Source organism: Peromyscus californicus, unplaced genomic scaffold (genome assembly GCF_007827085.1).
Source record: "Peromyscus californicus insignis strain IS unplaced genomic scaffold, ASM782708v3 Scaffold_18__1_contigs__length_77618521, whole genome shotgun sequence".
Lineage (NCBI taxonomy): Eukaryota > Metazoa > Chordata > Mammalia > Rodentia > Cricetidae > Peromyscus > Peromyscus californicus.
In genome coordinates this window covers 27724131-27745108 of record NW_026294480.1, presented here as the reverse complement: position 1 = coordinate 27745108, position 20978 = coordinate 27724131, and the positions used below count along the sequence as shown (strand labels likewise).

At 42.9% G+C, this 20978-nt stretch overlaps 2 protein-coding genes across 4 annotated transcripts in view; one reads left to right on the top strand and one right to left on the bottom strand.

Annotated features, from left to right (window-relative positions):
- The window catches only part of Ttc23l (tetratricopeptide repeat domain 23 like), a 46175-nt gene extending 32163 nt beyond the window's left edge, over positions 1-14012 (bottom strand). Inside the window, exons 1-2 of the mRNA XM_052743135.1 lie at positions 11931-14012; positions 7463-7586 (exon numbers count right to left, since the gene is read on the bottom strand). Of these exons, the coding sequence (XP_052599095.1) occupies positions 7463-7586; positions 11931-12119 (313 nt within the window). The 5' untranslated portion in view covers positions 12120-14012. The remainder of the gene's footprint in view (positions 1-7462; positions 7587-11930) is intronic.
- Rad1 (RAD1 checkpoint DNA exonuclease) overlaps positions 1-14260 on the top strand; it is a 73178-nt gene extending 58918 nt beyond the window's left edge. For all 3 annotated transcript variants that reach the window (XR_008219447.1, XR_008219446.1, XR_008219445.1), the window contains 2 exons: positions 147-245; positions 13999-14260. The gene's annotated coding sequence lies outside the window, so the exon portion shown is untranslated. The remainder of the gene's footprint in view (positions 1-146; positions 246-13998) is intronic.
- The last annotated feature ends 6718 nt before the right edge of the window (positions 14261-20978 follow it).

The window sequence follows — 20978 nt, the reverse complement described above, 5'->3', positions numbered from 1 at the left end:
CTCTGCACCTATGCATATACATGAGACTTTCTACTGGGTCTTTCTATGAAGGGTGTCACAGGTGCATCATCAGACAACTCTAATTTCCATGTCTTCAACCCCAGTGGTTGCTCAATCATTTTCTTTTCTCTGTCCTTCCATGCCAGGGGCATCACCACCCTTACTACCTTGCACTTAAGATGCATAAATCAGGTAAAAATCAAAGTAGCATCAAAGCCTGCAGAAGCCTGAGTCAGTGATAACAGGTAAGTGCTGATGAATTGTCAAATGGATTCAAATTTGTCTAGAAACATATTAATCATTTTGTTTTAGTGTGGGCAGTTAGTCTCTGATATCTCTGCTCTCTCTCTCTCTCTCTCTCTCTCTCTCTCTCTCTCTCTCTCTCTCTGTGTGTGTATCTGTCTGTCTGTCTGCCTGCTGTCTGTCTGTCTGTGTTTCTCTACTCTCCCCACTTGGGTTTCTTGAAACAGGGTTTCTCCATGTGGCCCTAGCTGTCCTGACTCACTCTGTAGACCAGGCTGGCCTCGAACTCAGGGATCTGACTGTCTCTGACCCTGGGAGCTGGGATTAAAGGTGTGTCACCATGCATGGCCTCTGATGTCTCTTAACATGACTCAGGCCAGAGGAAATCTGTTCAGAGTGACCCAGTCTTCTGAGGTCACTATTGTCACTTGAAAGCAGTCACCACTGGTCATCTTTTATGTTTAAGAAGTTATTATGGGCCGGGCGGTGGTGGCACAGGCCTTTAATCCCAGCACTCAGGAGGCAGAGGCAGAGGCAGGTGAATCTCTGTGAGTTCGAAGCCAGCCTGGTCTACAAAGTGAGTTCCAGGAAAGTTGCAAAGCTACACAGAGAAACCCTGTCTCGAAAAACCAAAAAAGAAGTTATTATGGAACAAGAGACCAAGGTCAATGGTCAGATTTCCTAGAAATAAGTCCTGGCATAGCCACATACTACTATTCATGTGGCCTTGAACAAACTATTTAGTTGACCTGTGCCTCAAGATTTCTCTTCCTAAGAGATGCTCATGAAAACACCTTCCATCTTATTGTGGTCTCCAGGGTAAATTTAATGCATGAGAAAGGATTAGGTGGTACTAGAATAGAGTCTGGATGCACGTTAACCACTGCTGTTCCCAGAGCCAGTTTCTCTTATTGAGTAATTTCTTGTATCTATCTCCACTTGGAGCATTTTTCATGGCTCTGCAAAGACTCTCTCAAATGCAATCTCACTTTAAGCTGGAGTTGGGCTTCCTGCAGGCTAGATCATCTGTGGGAGGGTTTTGTTTGTTTGTTTGTTGTTATGTTTGGCTTTGTTTTAAATCATCCTCAGTTTTCTCTGTACCAGTTTTTTTTTTTTTCTCATTAGAGAAAACGGGACTCATGACTTTTACTTTTTCTGCTTTTGTAGCACTTACAATAGAGCATGAATATCTGGACAGTTTCCAATTACAACAAGCTGACTGATTAATTTACTATCTCATTAATAACAAGCTAACTAGCAGGAAACTGCCTGTCCACATACCATCTGCTCCTTCCGGTGTACTTGGAAACAGTTCATCGTTATGCGTCAGACGACCCTGGTGTCTCTGCCTGCCCTTTCTTTGCTGCCGTGTCATCAAGCTCTTTAGAATTACCCCTCAGGGCAGCTGGAAACAGAGTTCCACTCCCGGCATCCTTAACTTTACCTCACCAAGCAACAACCACCTACACCTTCTGCTCTACCAAGGTTTCATGCTCCCTCCTGGACCCCATCCCACTCATTAGTCCACTCACTGATTGAATAGGGTTTCGTTATGTAGCCCAGAATGACTTTGATCTAATGATTCCCTTGTCCTGGTCTCCCAAGTGCTGGGAGGACAGGCATGCGTCACCATACTAGCTACTCCATTTAAAAAAATGCTTCCTGTGGTGGTATGAATAAGAAAGACCTCCATAGGCTCATATTTGAATGCTTGGTCACCAAGGAGTGCACACTGAAGAGGGGTTAAAAGATAAGGCCTTATTGGAGTAGCTGTGGTCTTCCTGGAGGAAGTGTGTCACTGGGGTTGGACTTTGGGCTTTCAAATGCCCAAGCTGGTCCCAGTGTCTCTCTTTTCCTGCTGCCTATGGATCAGGGTGGAAACTCTCAGTTGCTCCTCCAGCAACATTCCTGCCTGCATGCCATCATGTTCTCTGCCATGATGACAATACACTAAACCAGTGACACTGTAAGCAAACCCCAATTAAATGCTTTCCTTTATAAGAGTCACATGGTCATGGTGTGTCTTCACAGCAATAGAAACCCTAACTAAGACATTTCCAATACTCTTTTCCAATTTGCTCCTTTTTCTCTGCCTGAAATATTATTGTATCTCTTTCTTTTGTAAAACAATATGTCTTTTTTTTGACATTTTTAGCTATCCTTCCTATCACCCTTCCTATCTTTCAATATCTATTATGTACAGCATGTAGTCCAGCTAGGCATGGTGGCACACACCTGTAATTTCAGCACTCAGAAGGCTTAGACAGAAAAATTATAGGGTTGAGCATTTCCTGGTCTACAAAATGAAGCACTGTCTCAAAACCAATCAAACTAAACCAAAACAAGAGAATGTACTGTGTAATCATCCATCCCTGTTCCTTGAACTTAACTCTGGAAACTGTCTTCTCCTGCAGCCACTGTAGAGTAACCGTTCTGAGGTTTCCAAAGACCTACCAAATACATCAAATCACAATTTCTTACTGTCCACTTTGCTGCAGCACCAAATACCCTTATTTACTTGATCCTTCCTAACCGATTCTTCGCTAAGTAAGTCTTTCCCAAGGTTCCCACTCATTGCCATGCCCTTCTTCAAGTCTTTCTGCATATTCCTCTTCTCTTCACATTTCGGAAATCCGAGGAACTCCTGTAATTGCAACCCTAGCTAGCTTCAAGTGCTTGTCACATCCATGTCTCCTGTCAAGTCTTAGTCTCCAGTGGTCCTCATGCTTATGATTTCCTTTCTCCATCCTCACATTTTGTTCCCAGGTTTCTAGCACCAAGTAAGATAATAGTAGGTTTCTCTATTGCAATTCAAAATCAACACATCAAAGCCTGCACCCAGCCAGGCCTGGTAGTGTACGACTTCAATACCAGCAGTGAGAGGCAGGCAGATTTCTGTGAGTCTGAGGCTAGACGGGGCTATATAGTGAGACCCTGTCTCACAAACAAGCAAACAATAACAAAACACCTTCCACTCAATAATTCCAGTTCTCCTGTCATGATCTATTCATCAATGAAAATGGCATGTTTGGGGTCAAAATCACCTTTGGGAATTTACCTTTTCTTCTGGGGTGGGTAGAGAAAACAAGTGTCACGTAGCCCAGGCTGGCCTTGAACTTGCTCTGTGGTTTGGTTTCTAGCTTGTGATCCTACTGCTGCTCCAGCTTCCTGGCTGCTGTAGGTCACACACCTGTGCTGCTGCACCCTCCTGTGCAACGATCATTTTAGGACAGATTATTTATTTCTATGATTGAAAAGCTAAAATCGAGCCAGCACTTGGGAGGTGGAGACAGGAGGATCAGGAGTCCAACATCATCCTCAGCTACATAGTAAGTTTGGCCAGCTTGGGCTACATAATACAACATCTTACAAGAAAATAAAGGAAAGAAAGAAAAGTTAAAGTCATATGGAACAGCAAACATTGAAGCCTCATTTCCAACCTGGTTTACTGTCATTGAAAGCACTCTCTATCATACTTTTCTATCTTGCATACTCTTTGTCTATTCCCCTCTTACTTACGCAAGAAGTAAACACTAATGCTGCCCTTCACTGTGATTCCCTTTTGCCTACAGACGCACTCAGACAGCCCCCTGACAGTACACAGAGGTCCTTCATGCTCCTCAAGTCCTTCTCTCTTTGTGTGTATGTGCTTGCTCTCCGTTGACAGATTCTTCGTTGTTTCTTCTAATCTTTCAGTACCATAACCAATCTTCAAAAAATAGCTTTATCCATACGTTGTAAGCGTGTATTTAGGAAAGATTCCTGGAAGTGAGACTTGGTTCTAAAATGGTCTTTTCTTCCTAGATCCCTGAATCCTTACTTTTTTACGTATTTATCTAGGTTTAGCTTTAGTATTAGATCCAGATAACTCAGTTGCTTCCATTCAACTATTGTTGAGAGATTAGTTTTGCTAAAGGGATACTTTGATATTTTCAGCAGCTTGCTGGAAAACCTCCAGCAGCCTTTCTTGCCTATTGTATCAGTTCAAGGCCCTTGGCAATGTTTAAAAGCCATGCTGTTATCTGCCCAGCACAGCCCCATTTCCAAGTTCATCTTCCTAGTCCAAATCATGGCTACATAGGGTATCTCCTTGCTGTCTAAACAGATACTGCACATTGCTTCCTTAAGCCTTCACCTCTGCCCTGGTCTTTCATTAGACTCTAACTTTCCATACCATGTTTTCTTCTACCAACCACATCCTATTAATTTCTTAGTCTTTCTTGAATGTGCATGGACACATACAAACAAACACACACACACACACACACACACACACACACACACACACACACACACACACACACCATCTACCAACCTTTCCAAGGGCATTTATTTAAATCAATTACAGAACTCAGACCTTAAACATCTGCTATCATAGGTCTCCAGGTAGCTCACTTCACACAAGAGGTTCTAAGTTCTTTGAGGGTGCCTGCACATGATAGTCCCAGTGTGCTCTTCCTGATGTTTTTTTTTTTTTTTTTGCATGTATAAATACATCATAAAATGGTTACGGAAGGACTGCTTATTGAGAAAAATCAGCCTTTGGGCTTGATACCCATGTTCCAATGTGGGAAGGGGAATGAAGAAAGGAGGTCTGATGTCTCTAAGACATGCACATGTGCAGCCAGGCATGAAGACACACATGGATGTTCCCTCCTTCCCCACAGCAGGCTGGTTCATATATTCTGTCCACTGTCCATTTTAGAAGCAGTTACAGGATTAGCAGCAACAGAAGTAAGTAGAACTCAGAGAGTCCTTTATCCCTCTCAAAGGTCTATGGCATTGAAAACCTTGTTGTTCTAGTCCATGGGCCAGACACTAGAAAGGATTAAGTTGGGGAGACCTGCACCAAGCTATTCTCCAAGAAATGCCATAATCAGTGTAGCCTAGAAAACCCTAGGTTGCGGGTGAGGGACTCGTGTTTCAAGTCTAGGTACTTCTTTCTAACTAAAACATTTTCCCATCTGGAAACAAACAAACAAACAAACAAACACTCCCTTTCACAGAATTTGTCTCTTCTAACCTCTTATCCAAAATGTGGTTTCCTACTCACGTAACAGGAACATCTGTGAATTTCACAGAAAAGGTTGTTGACACCATCTTTTGTGGGGTTACCTCCTTACTTATTTTGACTCAGCTTTCAATAGAATTAGAAAGGTAAAGGTTAGTTAGTGGGCAATGGGACGTGAGACAAGCTTCTTGTATAGCCTGACCATGGTTATCTTCTACCCACACCATAAAAAGCAGCCTCTGGCCTTATGCTAAGTTCAGACAAATCTTCCTTTTCACTTCATACTGTCCCTCTCCTCAAGTCTGAAGTCCAGTCAACAGGTTTTGGGTAGTGACTGTGAATCCTGACTTTCCCAGGGCCCAGACAGAGTTTTCATCCATAACAGGGACCCAACTGCCAACTCTACCGGGTCTCCAGCCTTGACTTTATTTGATCTCTGACTATCAACTGCTGAGACGAGACCACACTTCTTTTCGAGACCTTGTGTCCTCCCTTAACCCACGACACAGCCCTTCCACTTTTTTCCTGCTTCCTCTCCTGCTGCCCATTCCTAACACTCCTGCTTTCTGCTCTTATGTTCTCTGTCCTCCTTCCTCCTCTTTTTACAGACTTTTTCCGATCAAACTTGTCCAAACCTATGGCTTCAACTTGGTACTCTGTACTGACCATGCCCAAACTCATGTTTTCCTAGCTGCGGACCTACTTTTCAGCTGCCAACTAGTCTAGTTTGCTTTCTGTTGCTAGATGAACGTCATGACCACAAGCACCATGGGGAGGGAAGTCTTATTTGTCCTTCGGTAAGGACTCTCACCATTTGGGTCTGAAGAGAGCCTACGATGTTCTGATTTATAAGGCATTTTGTATAGAATACTCCCTTCTCCGTGTCCACTCACCCTTGTTCCAGAAATTCCTCCAACTGTTGAAGATATTTATTGAGCCCTTACTGAAAAGTTCTGAACTCTGAGCTTTTACTCGGGTTCCATTTTCAACAAATGGACTCCCATTATGGAATATTATTTTAAGATGTGTTAAATTTGTTTATGCTGAGGAACATTTGTTTTAATGATGCAAAGCTGTGTTGTATTCTTTTATGTTGCATGTGTTTAACTCTGTGAAGCTGCGTGTCTAGCTGTGTGCCTGTCTAACACACCTGATGGTCTAATAAAGAGCTGAATGGCCAATAGCAAGGCAGGAGGAAAGATAGGAGGAGCTGGCAGGCAGAGAGAATAAATAGAAGGAGAAAAAGAGGGATGGGAAGCAAGAGAGACCAAGGAGTGAGAAAAGAAGGGGCCAGGCACCCAGCCACACAGCCAGACATGGAATAACAAGGAAAGAAAAGATACACAGAAAGGTAAAAACCCAGAGGCAAAAGGTAGATGGGATAATTTAAGTTAAGAAAAACTGACTAGAAATAAGCCAATCTAAGTCTGGGCATTTATAAGAAAGAATAAGCCTCTGTGTGTGATTTATTTGGGATCTGGGTCATGGGCCCCCAAAGAGAAAAGAGTAAAAACAACCAACTACAGATTCCAGCTTGTACCCCTGTACCAGAAAACTACTGGGTCTGCCTTCCCCCAGAGCTGAGTGTTTTCTTTAGAGTATCAGCTTCCTATTGCCCTATTCATTCTCACTGTGCCTCAGTGTCTTCTCCACAAGCTAACACATGTAGCCCTTTGAGGGATTTATGAAGACTAAAAAACACTACCTTGTGTTGTTAATGTTTTCCTGCCTGGCCCACAGTCAGGACAAATCTCTGCCACCCGCCAGTCCCACAACCACTCAGACCCGACCAAGTAAACACAGAGACTTATATTGGTTTCAAACTGTATGGCCGTGGCAGGCTTCTTGCTAACTGTTCTTACAACTTAAATTAATCCATTTCTATTAATCTATACTTTGCCACGTGGCTAGTGGCTTACCGGTACTTTACATCTTCCTTGTCTTGGCAGTGGCTCCAGCTGGTCTCCCTTTCCTTCCTCCTTCCTCAACCGTGGCACATAGTGAACATTCAGTAACTTCTGTCACCACCACTATCATCTTTATTACTAAGGTACACTGTCTCCTGTGCCCATGGACTCTCCCCCTTCTCTCGATGAACTGTGGCATGGAGCTAAGTAGGGGCCCTCCCAGTCATCTCAGCTCCCAAGGGATGGCTCAGTTTGGCCTCATAGGCTGGCCCACCAAGACCTGGCTGGGGGAACAAAGTACCTCTCAGTGTCAGGTAACCGTAAGCCAGGTTGGCTAAAGCCTGTGCACATTTCCAATGTTCTTCCCCAAAAATAATCCGAGAAAGGATGAAACACCGAATCAGCTCCTTGTTTGCTTTGGTATTCTGCAGAGAGGGAAAAAGTCATTTTTAGGGAAGGAAGAAAGTCTGGTGTCCCTCACTAGAGGTTAGGACTGCACTGGCCTGGTATCTTTTCTTGGTCATTCTTTCTCATCACACTGAGTCTGGTTGGCTCCGCCTTATACATACATCCTAAAACCAAGCTCTTCTCATTTCCACTTTGAGTTCCTCACTCTCATGCACCCCCATCGTTATGTGGCTGGACAGACAGTACACCCTCCTAATTTGTGCCGCTCTTGTCCTCCACACTCCGTCTTTTATCTCATAGCCAAAGAGCTTTTCCAGGGCACTTCGTCATGGGAAACTTTTATAACACAGAGAAAGTGATCACGTGGCTTCCTTGGTTTCCTGTTTATTGTCATTGTCACTCCTACTCAAGTATATGCTCCATGACTTCACCTTCTAATACATTGAAGAAAATCTATATTATTTCATATATTAATATCTCATGGGTAGCTCTAAAAGATATGAGATTAAAAGTAACCACAAAATCATTATTACCAAAACATCAGCAGTGATTTTTTAATATCAAATAGTGTCATAAACCCAATATTTTGAAGTTTTTGAGGACTTTTATTGTTGTTTTGTGTTTTGAGACAGAGTCTTACTATATAGCTAGGCTGGCCTTAAACTTATGATCCTCCTGCCTCTGCCTCTTGAGTGTTGAATGCTACCATGACCAGGTTATCTTTAAAAAAAAGGAAACAAACAAACAAAAATCCCAAACAAACAAAAACTTTTAAGCACAACTACTTTGTAAGTATGGTATGCTCTTCTATTAGAAGTTAATATTTGCTTGTCTTGTTTCCTGATGCTAGCTCACATTCTCCATCACAGCTCCCTCATATGGTAGCTAGCATACTTCCCTGAAATGAAATTCCTCAGGGCTGGTGAGGTGGCTGAGTAGATTAAGGCACTTGCTGCCTTTTAAAACTGCAAGCCCAAAAAAAAAAAAAAAAAAAAAAAAAAAGCCGGGCGGTGGTGGCGCACGCCTTTAATCCCAGCACTCGGGAGGCAGAGGCCGGCGGATCTCTGTGAGTTCGAGGCCAGCCTGGGCTACAAAGTGAGTTCCAGGAAAGGCACAAAGCTACACAGAGAAACCCTGTCTCGAAAAAACCAAAAAAAAAAAAAAAAAAAAAAAAACTGCAAGCCTAGTGATCTCAGGTTCAATCCCTGGATCCCATGTAAAGGTAGAAAGAGAACTGATTCTACAAAGTTGTCCTCTGATCACTGTATGCACTGTGATGCATGCACGGGTGCACATACACACAATCACCAAGAGTAATACATTAAAGCCAGAAAGTTCTGCCATCTACTTTTTTGGCTACCCACTGTACTGGTACAGTTTGTAATGAAAGGGCAGGATACACGATCATCCTTTCTCTTTGCCTACCCACTTTCAGAATAACAAGTTCATTCATGAGCATCCTCCAATGGCAAGCAAGTAGTTTATTATAGTTATTATAAGCTTAAATGCTTTTAAACATTTCATGTGACAACAATCTTTTAAAAGTATAATTAGCTTATGTTACTGGCCTGTATATATCAATCATCCTTTTTATTTTTAATGAAATCCAAAGTCCTCACCATAGCCTACACGGCTCTGCTCAGTATGACCCTACGCTGATCACCTCCTCCGTTTTTCTAGCCCTCTCTGTTTTCATCTTTGTCTCACTGCTACAAGCATACTGCCCAGCTGACCCTGAATCGGGCAAGTGGGCGTCCACTGTGGGCTCCCCTGCCTGAGATGCTCTTTTGAGTACTCTCACTCACTTTCATTGTGGTCACCTCGGAGGCTGTTCTGGGCTACCTTTCTGAAACAGCCGCTCACGATTCCTTACCTGGTTTATCTTGGATTCATGGTGCTTCCATCTGATACTGCTGTTGGCTGGTTTACTATCTGCCTTCCCAAATAGACTATAACTTCCTTAAGAAGTTTATTCCTGCGGGGTGTGATGACGCACACCTTTAGTCTCGGCACTCAGGAGGCAGAGGTGGGTAGATCTCTGTGAGTTAGGGGCCAGCCTGGATTACAGAGTGAGTGCCAGGACAGCCAGAGCTATAGAGTGAGAATCTGTCTCAAAAGAAACCAGAAGGGAGGGGTTATCCCTCTCATTCACTGTTATAGGACTGTGCACAGAGGAGGTATATTTGCAGCATCCAATGAATGGACCATCTCTTGTGATAAGGATAAAGATAGAGTAATGGGATGAGCTTTCCAGAGAGCTCTAGAAAATCACAAACTACACATTTGTGTTGTCATGCATTCCAGTGACTTTACATCGTCATCCAGTGGTGACAGTGGTCATCAGCTCTGGATGTCAATTTCCAGGTCAAGTGAAAACAGCACTTTAAGGACTCAAAAGCTGAAGTTCCAACCCTGCTGTGATGTCTGCTGACTACGTTGCTGTTTGGGGAAGGTCACCCAAACCCCAGCTTCCCTTCCTGAAATTTGGAAGCCTGTGCCACGCACCTCAAAGAGTTATTGAAAGAAGAGAATTAGTTCATGTTCACATGATCCAAATTTGTTAAGTCATCTAATTATATCCCACTTAAAATACAGTAACACTTCATATGGGTCCACAGACTACCTCCTCCCAACTCCTACATTTCCTATCTTAGCCAGGTACTTCACCTCCTTATGATGCAAGGCCCGCATTTCCCAATGCTTTAAAAATATCCAGTCAGCATTTTGGAGAGTTCATCATAGGCTAACCATAGTAAACATTAAGTTCTGTTTTGAGTATATAACCAAGTACCAGGAAAACTGTCAGAAGGAGGAGTCCAGAGCTCTGAGTTGGACTGGCTGGCCCTTAACAGTATGTACCCCTCCTATACTCCTTGTCCTAGGGAAGAAGAGACAACTAGAATGGGCTTAAGCCATTCCACCACTGTTGTTTACAGTAGTATACTGTCCTTCAGGGCTGTGATTATTGGACTGAGTGACTTTTAACTCCCAAGATATAAATATTTCCATTATCTGAACTGGACAAAGTTTCAAACCTTAAAACCTCTACTTGCTATGCTGCTTAGTCTATTGTCAACTTGACACAAGCCTAGAGTCACCCAAGAAGAGTGACTCTCGAGTGAGGAACTGCTCAGATGAGGCTGGCCTCTTGTGCATGTCTACAGAGCATTTTCTTGACTGCTGATTGGTGCAGGAGGGCTCTGACCCTTTTTGTGGGCAGAAAAGTCATAGGTAGGTGGGTCTGGGCTTTATAAGAAAGCTAGCTGAGCACAAGCCAGAAAGAGCAAGCGAGAAAGTGTCTTTTCTCCATAGTTTCTGCCTGTGCCCCTGCGTGAGTTCCTGCCTTGACTTCCCTCAGTGATGGACTGTTGCCTACAAGTGTAAGGCAAATAAACCCTTTCCTCTCCAAGTTGCTTTTGGTTATGGTGCTTATTAAAGCAACAGAAAGCAAAGCAGCACACTTTCACTGTGTGGAAGATGGTACCTTTTTGCTTATAGAATGATATTTCCAGAATGCATGTGTGAACTGAGGAAGATCCAGGTTGTGACAGTTGTCCACTGAAGTTCTCTGGACAGCTTGCAAAGGTAGATTTGCAGACATCCATTAGAGAGATATCAACATTGGTTGCTGCAAAGGTCCTTCTCAGCTTTCCCTGAGCCCTCTTCCTGCTTTCCTCACATGTACTTTAGAATCATCTTTTGACCGTGAATGGCCAGAGTCAGTGTGTGAACCTCTCTGTTGATAAATCTGGGAGCAGTCTGGTGGCTGTGTCCTAATAAGGAAAGTCAACGTGCTGCTATCTCAGGATCCTAGATTTTGAATTCTTTTGTTTATACACCTGTTCAGAAATCAGAATTCCCAAGTCCTTGACTCAGCTTTAGAAATGCATGTACCTTCATGGATGCTCACCTCCATGGCTTTCTGCCCTTTGGTTTATGGCTGAGTCTACTGTGGCCATGACATCCTTCCTATATCACCTGTCTGCTTGACTACTACTGTTCCTGACCTCCTGCCTCTTCTTACCCAAGGATCATTTTGAAACCTTGATATAGGGGATAAGAGACTTTTTAAGGTCAGGCTAACCAAAAAGCAACTGAATGTGGCAAACACTGAATTTTTTAGTTATAAGCTTGGTTAAAAGATAAAAGCATGAGCCCTCTTGTGAGGAACACACACCAAAATGGACAGAGAACTGGAGGGTAGACTAGCTCCCCAACTGTGCTCTGCTATATTTTTTTCAAGTTACAACACACAATGGATTCCTCACATGCTTCATTCTGCAGTCAAGGCAGGCTATCTCATATTGTGTACACACTTTTAAATGGCAGCCCAAACCCAGTAAATATTTTGTTTGCTTTACCATTTTTTCCTTAACGAGCTGACCAACTTTCTCCTGGGACTGAGCTAATTGCTGTTTTGGAAGAGCCATCCCTTCTTTCTGGACTGTAGTGTCTTCTTCAGTCTCTCTACACTGACAGATAGTAAACAAGTCATCAGTGTGTTGTGCTGGGTTCCTGGTTTGCTGTGATCTGTTGGTATAAGAGGGCATGCATCAGGATTCTCAAAAAAGACAAAAAAGAAGGCTAAAGTATCCTCAGCTGGAGGATGTGAACTTGCTTTCCATCTTAGTTAGGGTTTCCATTTGCTGTGAAGAGACACCATGACCACGGCAACTCTTATAAAGAAAAGCATTTAATAGGGGTTGGCTTAGAGTTTCAGAGGTTTAGTCAATTATTGTCATGTGGCATGTGGGTAGATATGGTCCTGAAGAAGGAGCTTAGAGTTCCACATCTTGATCTGTAGGCAGCAAAAGTGACTGCAACACTAGGCCTAGCTTGGGCCTATAAGACCTCAAAGCCCGCCTCCAAAGTGACACACTTCCTCCAACAAGGCCACACCCCCTCCAACAAGGCCAAAACCTCCTAATAGTGCCACTTTCAATGGGCCAAGCATTCAAACACAAGAGTTTATGGGGGCCATTCCTATTCAAACCACCACACTTTCTAAGTTCAATTTGAAATAAAGATATACAGTAAACTCACACCACTCTAAGGACCTAACATCTACGCAGCAATTCAGTAGCTCGAAGAAAACATCTGGTAAACTTGTCACCTTGCAGTAGAGTCAAAGCTCCTCTGCCTGTGAACCATGTAACCCTAAATAAGTGGTATTTAAATGACTTCTCCATAAAGGCAGGTTAATGTGAATGCCTGCCTAATGCAGTTAGGACTAAAGGAGGTCATCCTCATCAACCACTGTGTACAGTGAGCAGCATTTTGCAAATGCTTCCTTAATGCCTGCTATTATTCCTGCTATTGGCCCCATGACTCGGCTTCTTCCTACAAAATGAGAGTGTTGAGTTAGAAGATCTTGAAGATCCTAAAATTTAGATCCAAGCCAGGCAAAGGAATGGATACAATGGAATAGGAGATAGGGAATAAGGTTTTGAGGATAGACTAACCTCACAGGTCCTCTTTCATAAATCTCAAAATCTTCAATGTGTAATTTGTAATTAACCAAAGAGAACGCAGCTTTTGGCAAGAGAAAAACCACATGCTAGGTCAAGTGCATGTGCCTCTTTTGTTGTGTTAGAAACCAATTCGGTAAGAAAGAACCAAGTTGAGAATTCTCCCCCACACACCGTATATACATTAACATACAATATAAATAAATCTCTAGCTTCAAGGTTAATAGCAATTGTGAAAGAAGTAACTGGAAGTGTATTCACAGAGAAAAGAGATAAACATATCCTAATATCACCAGAAAAATGAAAATGATCTGGAATAAACAGAATTCCAAAATCTTAAGAGCAATGATAATTAATTAGAAATGTCTCCCATAGGAATCATCTTTGTATTCACAATGCTTTTTTGGATTCTAGCCAATGCAAACTTTTAAAAATAAAGTTTGTCTTTCTTAAGCAGTTGTAGTGGGCTATGCCTATAATGCCAGGAGGCTCAAGCACAAGAATTATGAGTTCAAGGCCAATATGGGCTGCAAGATGATCTTATCAAACAACAACAACAACAAAACTGCTCTTTCACACTGACTACTTGGGCAATGTATATTTGCTATTCTTTTCAATGGGGGGGGGATTGAGAAAGGTATGATGAGAAGATAAATGTTGTGTTATCTTTAACACCAAGTTTGAAAAATTATATGAAATCCACTCAGAATAGTCTTCCAAATAACATGCCCAGAGACAAGCAGGTGTGCCAGGTCATGTGGATAGAGCAGCATTTCTTCAGGCCAAGGAAGAATGACCTTCCCACAGATGAGCATGCTTTTAGTTAAAACAAGAGAAAGCCTGGTGATAGGATTTGACTGGAAGGCAAGTGATAAACTGGGTTCTTATCTAGGTGTGGCCTTGTTGGAGGAAGTGTGTCATTGTGAGGACAGGCTTTGAGGTCTCCTTCTCCTATCTGCAGATCAAGATGTACAGCTCTCAGCTCCTTCTCCAGCACCATGTCTGCCTGCCAGCCACCATGCTTCCTACCGTGACAATAATGGACTAAACCTCTGAACTGTAAGCCAGCCCCAATTAAGTGTTTTCCTTTTTAAGAGTTGCCATGGTCATGGTGTCTCTTCACAGCAATAAAATCCTAACTAAGACACTACATAATGACAAGTGAGATATCTCAGGAAAGTCAGAATAAAAGGAATCAGCAAGGCGAGTGAAGCCTTCCTAGACTTGTGACTCATTCCATCTGTTGAAATAATAAATATAAATCCTGATTGGTAATATAGTTAAAGAATGACCATTTCCAGTATGCTATATTGTGAACTCTACATTTTAAAAAGATTTATTTACTTTTATTTTATGGGTGTTTCATATAGGTGGAGTTTTCCTGTGCCAGCAGCCACTCTTGAATAACCACTTAGAGTCTTAATATTAATTATAAATGCTCAGCCAATAGCTCAGGCTTATTTGTAACTAGCCCTTACAACTTAAATTAACCCATTTCTATTAATCTATATGCTGCTCCAAGGCTTGTGGCATTTACCTCTCTGGCATGTTTTGCTTCCTACCCATCTAGCTGGTGACTTCTCTGACTCTGCTTTTCTTCTTCCCAGCATTCTCTGTTCGGCTCTCCCCTAACCTTATCCTTTCTAGCTGTTGGTCAGTCAGTTTCTTTATTAAACCAATCACAGTGACATATATTCACATAGTGTGAAGGAATATTCCACAGTTTTGCCTGTATTATGTCTATGCACCTTGTGTGTGCAGTGCCTATGGAGGCCAAAAGAAGGTTTGGATCCCCTGGAACTGGAGTTGACAGACAGTTATTAGCTGCCATGTGGGTGCTAGGAATTGAACTCCAGTCCTCTGGATGCAGAGGGTATGCTTTTAACTGCTGAGTCATCTCTCTCAGAGATAAATACAGAATAAAAAAAATAGAACACAATTTTTTAAGTCCATTTTTATAGTTGCATAACATTTAACCTTATATTTTATGATATATTATATAATCTTCAATAAGGTAACCACTAGCCACAGGTAGCTATTATGAACATGAAATATGACTAGTTAGAATTAAAATATTTCCAAAAATGTGAAAATAGGCTGAATTTTGATGACTCACTATGAAAAAATAGTGTAAACTATTTAGCAATTAGTATAAAATATTTAGCAGTTATACATAATATTTTAAGTATACTAAAATAAATACATTAAAATTAAATATACCTACTTTGTTTACTTTTTATTATGGCTATCAGAAAAATTTAAATGCCATAGTGGTTGATAGCTATTGTTTCTGTTGTTTTTCCTACACACTGGAATAAAGCAGTGGTTTTCATCTAAGGCTGATTCTGCCCCCTGGGGCCATTTGGCAACGCCTGAAGATACTTTGTTTGTCACAGATGTGGGGCAGTGCTACTTGCATATAGTGGGTAAAAGCAAGTTTTACTTCGATATCTCCCTAACAAAGAGTTATCCAACTCTAAATGCCAATAGTGCCAAGAGTAAGCGATTGCCATATGGAGAAATGGTTAATGGTTAAAAGTAGACAAGCTGGATTAAATACCACTCACTAGCTGTGCAACTTTGGACAAACTGCCCAACCTCTCTTTGACTTATGATCACCATCTATACAGTGCAGTAACAATGGTAGAGACAGCACATCCCTACAGAGTTGTAATAGGACAGGCACACAGAACCTGCTCAATAAGGATTGCTTATTAGGATGTAGAAGTGCTGTGGATATCGCTCGATATAAATAAAGCACTGATTGGCCAGTGACCAGGCAGGAAGTATAGGCGGGACAAGGAGAGAGGAGAATTGAGGAAGGAGGAAGGAAAAGGGACCAGCTGGAGCCACCGCCAAGACAAGGAAGATGTAAAGTACCGGTAAGCCACGAGCCACGTGGCAAAGTAAAGGTTAATAGAAATGGGCTGAATATAAGAGTGAGAGCTAGACAATGATAGGCCTGAGCTATGGCCAAGCAGTTTAAATAATGTAAGAGTCTGTGTGTTTGTTTTATAAGTGGGCTCTGGGACTGGCAGGACTTGGTGGTGGGAGCTGGAGAAAAATTCTCCAGCTACATAGAAGTTCTTATTAGGACTGGAGAGATGTCTCCGTTGCTAGGACCACTTACTGCTCTTCCAGAAGACCAAGTTCAGTCCCCAGCACTCACGTCAGGGGGTTTACAACTATCTGTGACTCTAGCACCAGGGTACCCAATACCCTGTCTTCTAGCTTCCACGTGTATCAGCACCCACATGCACATACCCCTCTTTCGTGCACATACCCCACATAAACAATTTAAAATAGTAAAAATAATTTTAGAATGCCTTTATCCGTTGCCTCTTTGTTTCATGAAATCTTACTCTGATTTTGTTATGTTTATCTCACTGGATTTACTAGAGTTGTTATTATGTTGCTTTATTTGTATAAACTTGAACATTTTCCTAAATTAGGAAAATACAGTGGTCATCCATCTTTCAGAAGTTGTAGACACAAATGGATGTTGTTCCATAACATTATTAACATACAACACAGCTGTGGTCCTTTCTCTTCTATGGAAAGTTTCGCCCAGGCTTTCCTTAAAGTGGAGAGGCCCGCTCTTTCTGGCGAGTGAGCATCATGTCCATGTCCTGCCAGTACTTACAGATGGAAGCAGAAGTCCCAGTCGGTGTCATTGCTAACAGTTGGAATGCGGATGGGGTTGGCTCGCATCTTCCTACCAAGAAACACAAGTGAGGTCAGTTTTCAGGGAAAGGGTGTTTGTTCTATTTTTCCTCTGCTGGATCCTACTAACTTTAAATTAAAACTACTCAATGCAAATCTACAAATAGATTATGCAGACCCACATGCAGAAACTCCAAAGAAGACGAAATTGAAGGTGTTCATCAGAGTTACATTTCTTTTTCCTAATTTCTACTCTATATCATGCCTCCAAAGTTCTTTTAAAAGTGTTTCCTACATGACACACCTTTTACATTTTACTGGGTCATCCAAGCTGTGGTGACCTATTCAACTCAAATACTGTTTGGCAGCGCTAAGGGAAAGCGAAACCAAAAAGTAATCAGTTTTCATCAGTACAGCCTAAAGTGTTTTGGTTAATCTTCCCCTTTCCAGGATCCATGCCACTATTTAATAGAAAGTTCTAGTTAAGAGGCTAAAACTCACGTGCCTACTTAGGCTGCTGCTGTTAGCTGTTGACAAATGCGAACCTCGTGGGAGGGTCGGGGGGAGTGGTTGATAATAATTTGTAAAATGCATTTCTCAAGGCTATCCCTAACCCTAAAACGCACACACACACACACACACACACACACACACACACACACACACACACACACACTTCACTGAACATTGACACCCTCCAAATCGCTCCCTGAAGAATACTGCGGTCGCTTTCCTTGACCCAGGCTCCAGAACACTCAACTACACACACTTGGGATGGGTAGAAGGACTAACTCGCCTTTCTAAGCAATCCTACACGCTGTTCCCATGCAGTTACAGAGGGCCCTGAATTAGGACCTGGCACTTGGTTCCCCCGGGGACAAATCTCTAGCTGTTTCTCCGCGGATTTTCTACTGTTGCTTCCTAGACATGGACCCTCTCGGGGACTTGGCCCCATCTTTCCCGCCTGGGTTCAGACGCCCTGCACTGGAAGCTGGTGAGCACCTTTGGCTCCCCCGACCCGGAAACGCCTTCCTGGCTTCCCTCACCTGGCTAAGCAGTTAGGATCTCTGCTGCCTACTGTCAGTGTCCCCGCCAGCCAAGCCCTGTCCTGAAGCAAGGAAGCTAAGCTTCTGAACTTGGAGACAATGCGTTGTCATGGGGACGGACACCTCTTAGCGATGACACCAGGAGCCATGGCAACGCGGTATACTTCCGGCCTGCCGCTCCGAGGGCACAGGCTACCTTTCCAGGGTCACTCTGGAGTGAAGCCTTGCTGCTGTGAACGGTCCTGTGGTGCCTGTCACTCAGGGACACTACTTCTCGAAGACGAAGGAAGAGAGGATACATCCCACGGAAGGAAGGAAGGCGCTCCAGGGCTCAGGAGCCTGACAGTTTTAAAACTGCTACGTCTACGGGCATTTTCAGCTATGATCCTTGGCTAGTCAGTCCAGCCTTTTCCTGAAGTACCCTGAACTCCATCAGTCTCTGGTGTTCTGGGTCTCTAGACCTCAGAGAACAAACTCATGTAGCTACTGGCGGTGTTCGGATCGTCGGTGCTAGCTACCTCTCTGCCTAAGGTTGGAGTCCGGCTTGTGGAAGAAAACAGTGCAGGGAAGTGAGGATTTAGGAACAGCCCAGTAGCTGTCAAATGGTTACATTTCAGGGAGAAGGACACGTTCAGCAAACATCACATAGCTCTAAATCATGCAGCTTTGTCCCACAAGGTCACAAAGCCTATAGTAGCACTACAAAGACGTGGGATATGTTTGAAAGTGATAGAATGAACCCTACTATGCACTGGGCCCTTGACAACTGAACAGGTAAGTCCCTCCTGTTTTAAAAAGAAAGGCTGGGTAGAGAAAAGCACAGAGATTTTGTACGCTTTGCATTCTTACCCATCTGGGGTGGAAATTTATCATTGGCACTAGAATGTCAAGAAAGCCCTTTCAAAGTTGGGGGAATTAAATGAGCTTTCTTTCACAGAGAATAAAAGCTGGATGGTCTGTAAACACAAAAGTTTAAATCTGTACCCTCAAGCTCCCGAGCCAAAAATTTAAAAAGATCCCACTGTGCCTGTTCTCTGGTTCCTAAGAGAACCTTCAGCATGAAACAATGGTCAGAGCGATAAACTTGGTTTCAAGATGTCAGGGTTGCAGTTTTGACTCTTTCTTGGTGTGACGCCCTGTGGGTATCAATTTTCTTGACTACACTATAAGTGTCTATGTACCCCTTGCTCTCTAAAGTTTCTCTGGTTCTAGAATTCTGTGTGGATTTTTTGTGGCCCCATGGCTGATATTTGACATTTATGGGGATTAAAAAGAAAGAATCTAATACTTATTTCCCTTAATAAAGTTGGGCACCATCAAATTGGAATGTTTTAGTGTTTTTAGGATACTAAAAAAAATTGATGCTAAGCCCAATCATGTTAGTGTGGTAGCAGAATTGACACTGGATTCCCCTTCCTAAAGCTGACACTGATTCTACCTCCATTTAATTAGCCCTGAGCAGAAAGCAAGCTGCTCTCATCTGTAAAGTTATAAGGCAAACTCAGACAACCTTTCAGCCTCAACGTTCCAAATCTCTGATACTTTTTCTTCCCATGCCATCTTAACCCTGCCCCTCCAATGTGAATTTTAGTACTAATGTGTGACTTAGGTTTCTTTGCTAACTCTGGAATGTCATTAGTCTCCATAGTTAGCTCTTGTATGCCCACTCACGTTCTCTCCCTTAGTCCCAAGGTAGACGCCAACACTCTCAGAACTTCAGAGGGAGAAGCAGAATTGAAGCAAAATTTGAGGACAGCTTGGGCTACGCAGCAAGTATCACATTAGCCAGGGGTACATTGTAAGACCTTGTCTCCAATAATGAAAGGGAAAAGAGAGAAAGCATATGTAGAGACTTTGTAAACAAAGGAAAGCATATGTAGAGAGCTCTTTGAGCTTTTATGACCCAAATCTAATGTGATTACCTTCAAAGGATTCCAATCCTAGAAACTATGAAATATAAGAACAAGAAAATCCAGACAAGTATTTTTGGAAGTTTTGGAAGTTTTTTTTTTCCCTCTCTGGACAGAATTAGATGTTCTCCTAGTTAGATTCTGCCCAGTTATGTCAAGAAGTTTCCATCCAAGGATTGTCTCCATCAGATTGGCCCATGGAGCGCTTTCTCAAATTGCTAATTGATGTGAGAGGGCCTAACCGAGTATGGGTGGTACCATTCCTGGGCAGATGGGCCTGGGCCACATAAGAAATGTAGCTGGACATGAGCCTGGGAGCAAGCCAATAAGCAACATCCCTCCACGGTTTCTGCTTCAGTTTCCTGCCCTGGTTGAGCTCCTGCCATGACTTTTTCCCAGTGATGGACTCTGTGCTGTCAGATGAAACAAACCCTTTCCTCCCCAAGTTGCTTTTGGTTATGATGCTTAGTACAGCAACAAAAAGCGAACCGTTAGTCCTGATGTCTTCTGTCTCGGTCAGTGCTCTATTGTTGTGAAGAGACACCATGACCTCGGCAACTCTTATAATGGGAAGCATTGCATTGAGGCTTGCTTACACTTTCAAGGGTTTAGTCCATTGTTACCATGGCAAGGAGCATGGTAGCATGCATACAGACATGGTGCTGGAGAAGTAGCTGAGGGTTCTACATCTGGATCCTCAGGAGCAGGAAAAGAGAGACCGGGCCTGGCTTGGGCTCTTGAAACCTTAAAACCCAGTGATAGTGACACACTTCCTCCAGTAAGGCATACCTCTTAATCTTTTCAAATAGTACCACTCCCTGCTAGCCAAGCATTCAAATCGATGAGCCCATGGGGGCCATTCTTATTCAAACCACCACTCCTTAGTTCACTCTGAGCTTCCACATTTATCCTGCCTCACAATCTCATCACAGCACTAACCTTACCTTATTAGCACCCTGTGTTTGCTTGTAAGTTTCCTAGACTATGGATCCATCCAGCTGCTTCAACATACATATCTACTGAATGTGCACGTATGTACTAGATGCCTGTTATTTGAAGCACTGACAGAATGTGTCAGTCCGTGTGGTGATATTGTGTTCCCCAAAATATTGTGCACCCTAATAAACTTATCTGGGGTCAGAGAACAGAACAACCACAATATTAAACATAGAGATTAGGCAGTGGTAGCACACGCCTTTAATCCTAGCATTCCAAAGGCAGAGATCCCTCTGGATCTCTGTGAGTTCAAAGCCACACTGGAAACAGTCAGGCATGGTGACACACGCCTTTAATCCCAGGAAGTGATGGCAGGAAGCAGAAAG